Below are 4,321 nucleotides of genomic sequence, written 5' to 3'. Positions count from 1 at the left end.
TTATTGAAGCACCCCGTCGTCCGGCGCATTAAAAAACAGAGAAGGCGTCTTTTTTCTTTTTCTTTTTTTTACAGGGGAGTGGGGAGGGGGTATCATATTGGTTTGCACCCCGTTCTAGCCCTCCTGAATTCACACATCGGCTGCCGCCCCCCCCCCTTCTTCCTTCTCCATCTTGGCGGCAACGTTGAGTCCCCTTGAGTTGGAAAAGGTGCCAGGGAGCGAATTGGAGAGAGTTTGGCCCATCTTGTTTTTGTTCATTTGTTTGCAGAAAGTCTTTTCTCCAAGTTTTGCCATCCTGGGTCTGTCTTAATCGTTCCAGTGTTCTGTTCCGTTGGTCATAATTGCACTTTTCTGGCAAGTCGACGGAGCCCTGCGGGCAATTATCTGACCACTTTTATCCTCCGTAGTTTGAGGCTAGGAGACAGTTTGCCGGAGAGGGAGAACGCCGCTCGCTTGTTTGCCCCTCTGGCTCAGCAGGGGCCCAAACTTTAACACACACACACACACACCCCGGTGCCAGACAATTTCCTTTTCTTCCTCTTGAATCTTCTCCGTGAATATTACGGTTCCTCGCTCCGCGTGGCGAATTGCAAAGCCTCCGGGGGGAAACGAGACAGGCTGTAAAATTCCTCTTGACAGGTGTACTCTCTGCCTCCCAGCTTCCCAAAGAAACACACCAGACCTCCCCCTCGCCCGATCTTCTTAGGAATTAAGACTCAACTTGATTTCTAAGGTGCTTTTAAACACGGCGTGTCACAAAATGAGCTTGGATGAAAGGAACTCGGGTGGAAATGAGGGCGTTCCTTGAGCGACGGCGTGTGGAAAAGAAAGCCCGGGGCATGGTAAGGATGAGTTTTGGCATCTGCCGTGATGCCAAAAGAGTCTCTGGCAACTGGCCCGGCCTCTTCTCTCCATCCCCACATGGAAAATCTGGAAATAGTGGGTTCTTTTGCAAACATGGAAATGGGACGTATCCCGAAGCATTCCTTCCTGTAGGCAAAATTCAGTATTTATTCCAATCTCAACTGCTTTTAAGATTTGTGAGCTTCAACTCCCAGAATTCCCCAGCTGGGGAATTCTGGGAGTTGAAGCCCGCAGTTCTTAAAGCAGATGAGATCGGACAACCCTGATATAAAGGTCAACATGGACCTGTGGACCCTGGCAGAGCCTTAAGATGTCCTTAACTAACCAGGCCTGACCAATTCTCGGCCCTGGTTCCCATCCATTTTGTGTAAGGAGTTCTGCAAGGCCCGGGGGTGGTGGTGGCTGTGGGGCTGATGGATATGGTAGTCCATCTGTCTTGGAGGACGTCAAGTGGTCAAGGCTTGCTCAAAAATGGCCTTTGAGAAAATGGTCCCCATCACCACCACCCAACCTTGGGGTGAAGGCTCTGGTTGAGAGGATGTTCCTCAACGTACTTGAGATGAGCCTGCCTTGTTATGTCGAGTTTCAGGAGAAGACAATAGACTGTATCTTAAGTTGACTCTTTCTTCCAGATTTCCTAACCTCCGAGTCACTGGGCTCATTGGGTTTCTAAGTAGGAAGTACGGATTTGGTTGCTCTCTATCGCCATTCCAGATCCTGATGAAGTCCAATGTCCCTGTAGGAATTGTGGCATGTTGTTTTTGGAGAACAGCCATGGTGGAGGATCCTCATCATAGGAAGACACCTTCAGACCCAGATCCGCGCCTTCTAGCACAATCAGATCCTCGCCTTTTAGCTGACCCAGATCCTCACCTTCTAGCTGACCCAGATCCTTACCTTCTAGCTGACCCAGATCCTCGCCTTCTAGCTGACCCAGATCCTTACCTTCTAGCTGACCTAGATCCTCACCTTCTAGCTGACCTAGATCCTCACCTTCTAGCAGACCCAGATTCTCATCTTCTAGCTGACCTAGATCCTCACCTTCTAGCTGACCCAGATCCTCGCCTTCTAGCTGACCTAGATCCTCACCTTCTAGCTGACCTAGATCCTCACCTTCTAGCAGACCCAGATTCTCATCTTCTAGCTGACCTAGATCCTCACCTTCTAGCTGACCCAGATCCTCGCCTTCTAGCTGACCCAGATCCTTACCTTCTAGCTGACCTAGATCTTCACCTTCTAGCTGACCTAGATCCTCACCTTCTAGCTGACCCAGATCCTCGCCTTCTAGCTGACCCAGATCCTTACCTTCTAGCTGACCTAGGTCCTCACCTTCTAGCTGACCTAGATCCTCACCTTCTAGCTGACCTAGATCCTCACCTTCTAGCAGACCCAGATTCTCATCTTCTAGCTGCCTCAGATCCTCACCTTCTAGCAGACCCAGATACTCGCCTTCTAGCAGATCCAATTCTAGCTGACCCAGATTCTCACCTTCTAACAGACCCAGATCCTCACCTTCTAGCAGACCCAGATACTCGCCTTCTAGATGACCCCGATCCTCACCTTCTAGCTGACTCAGATCCTCACCTTGTAGCAGACCCAAATCCTCACCTTCTAGCGGATCCAGATTCTCACCTAGCAGATCCAATTATTCTAGCTGACCCAAATCCTCACCTTCTAGCAGATCCAGATCCTCACCTTCTAGCAGATCCAATTCTTCTAGCAGACCCAGATTCTCACCTTCTAACAGACCCAGATACTCGCCTTCTAGATGACCCAGATCCTCACCTTCTAGCTGACTCAGATCCTCACCTTGTAGCGGACCCAAATCCTCACCTTCTAGCGGATCCAATTCTTCTAGCTGACCCAGATTCTCACCTTCTAACAGACCCAGAGCCTCACCTTCTAGATGACCCAGATCCTCACCTTGTAGCGGACCCAAATCCTCATCTTCTAGCTGACCCAGATTCTCACCTTCTAGCTGACCCAGATTCTCACCTTCTAGCAGACCCAGATCCTCACCTTCTACCAGACCCAGATCCTCACCTTCCTAGCTAACCCAGATCCTCACCTTCTGGCCGTTCACCACGAGTGTTGGAAGAGCTGAGATTTCGCTTTGCATTTTCACCTCAGGGGGACTCCTCCTTCCAAGAGTAGATGACGTGACCGTCCCCCCAATTTCTCCTGGAGCTGGAACCCAAGGCCTGAGTTCCCCAAGCTTTGCAAAATCCAAAAACTCTGTTGTCCCTTCACCACTTCTGCCCCCAAGTGACAGTATTCAGCTCAGCTGGAGGAGCAAGGCATGGCGCCCAAGGACAATTCTTGGACGAGAGAGACCCTGGACGAGAGAGACCAAAGCTCGGTCCAGCTCTGCTGATCTAGAGGGGATGAAAATCAAGGTTTTGATTGCCCAACTGAGGAAAAGATGGGACCTTAGTTGCCATCAACCGATTGTATCGCAGGTTTTCTCAACTTTGGTAACGTTAAGACGAGTGGACTGCAACTCCCAGAATTCCCCAGCCGGTGAATGCTGGCTAGGGAATTCTGGGAGTTGAAGTCCACCCGTCTTAACATTGCCAAGGTTTAAAAAACACTGCCATGTCAGGAACAGCTGCTATTAAATTTAGGAGGAATTTGCCTACCTTAGAAATCTACTCCAAAATAGCTCAATTTGAATCAGATTCCCGGAAAGAAAAAGAACACTGGCCCTTTAAATGAAGGAAAAAATGGGGAAAAAATAACTTTTATTTTACTCTGAAAATCTGTGCATAATGTCTGCTTGCTTTTGGGCTCTTTAATTTTATTTTTTTAAAATGTTTTCCCCTTTCCCTTGCAACCCTTTTTGGCTCTTTTCCTGTATTTTGGATCCGAATTTAAAGTGTTTTTTTTTCCTTGCATTCATATGTAAATAACAAGTATTATAAAGAATTTTATGGCCGGGAATGGTATAAAAAAAAGAAAAATTTTAGGGCTGCTGGGTGTTGTTGTTTTTTCCTTTTTGTTTCGTTTCTTCTGGGGGGGATATTTTTTTTTTGTATTGTAAAAAAAAAACACCACCTTAATTTAAAAGCAGAAAAGAGGTGAGGAGACCATGCATTTGAAAAAAAACAGCAATGTGAAGTAATGTGTCTATAAATAGAAATAAAGAATGAAACTTTGCCCCCTTTCTGGAATTAAAAAGAGGAAAAAAAGTAGAAAGATTCTGGTTTAAAAAGAAAAACCTCGAGTGTGCCATTGTGTGTGAATTTCGATATAAAACAAATCTCCCATTGGAATGTATTTCACAAATGGATTGTAAGGCTGTGTTTGGGGTTATACAGAGAATCCTCAACTTACGACATTTGTTTCGTGACCAGAAGTTACAACGGCACTGAAAAAAAGAGACTTGTGACCCTTTTTCACACTTATGACTGCTGCAGCGTCCCTGACCAGAATTCAACCACCTGGCAACTGACTTGTA

The 4,321-nt window shown here is 47.1% G+C and overlaps 1 protein-coding gene across 21 annotated transcripts; it reads left to right on the top strand.

Annotated features, from left to right (window-relative positions):
- Positions 1 to 1,086: 1,086 nt before the first annotated feature.
- Positions 1,087 to 4,080, top strand: LOC148130627 (uncharacterized). 21 transcript variants are annotated; one of them, XM_087962650.1, is made up of 4 exons: positions 1,087 to 2,289; positions 2,353 to 2,376; positions 2,425 to 2,472; positions 2,536 to 4,080. In XM_087962650.1, exons 1-4 carry the CDS (start codon positions 1,585 to 1,587, stop codon positions 2,917 to 2,919), a joined length of 1,161 nt encoding a protein of 386 aa, XP_087818776.1. In that variant the 5' UTR covers positions 1,087 to 1,584; the 3' UTR covers positions 2,920 to 4,080. The 21 variants fall into 21 exon arrangements, with proteins under 21 accessions (XP_087818776.1, XP_087818774.1, XP_087818769.1 ...); XM_087962648.1 differs by having other exon boundaries at positions 2,425 to 2,496; XM_087962643.1 differs by having other exon boundaries at positions 1,087 to 2,313; positions 2,425 to 2,496.
- The last annotated feature ends 241 nt before the right edge of the window (positions 4,081 to 4,321 follow it).

This window comes from Notechis scutatus, chromosome 4 (assembly GCF_049901735.1).
Source record: "Notechis scutatus isolate UNSWTSFEM ecotype Mainland chromosome 4, rNotScu1.2, whole genome shotgun sequence".
NCBI lineage: Eukaryota > Metazoa > Chordata > Lepidosauria > Squamata > Elapidae > Notechis > Notechis scutatus.
Note: the sequence above shows the minus strand (reverse complement) of the source record. Positions and strands in the feature narration are given on the sequence as shown.

Coding starts and splice junctions, on each gene's coding strand:
- LOC148130627 (XM_087962635.1), top strand. CDS start 1,585: ATGAAGTCCAATGTCCCTGTAGGAATTGTGGCATGTTGTTTTTGGAGA. Junction 2,314..2,352: donor TAGCAGACCCAGATACTCGC/CTTCTAGCAGAT, acceptor CCAGATTCTCAC/CTTCTAACAGACCCAGATCC. Junction 2,497..2,535: donor TAGCGGATCCAGATTCTCAC/CTAGCAGATCCA, acceptor CCAAATCCTCAC/CTTCTAGCAGATCCAGATCC.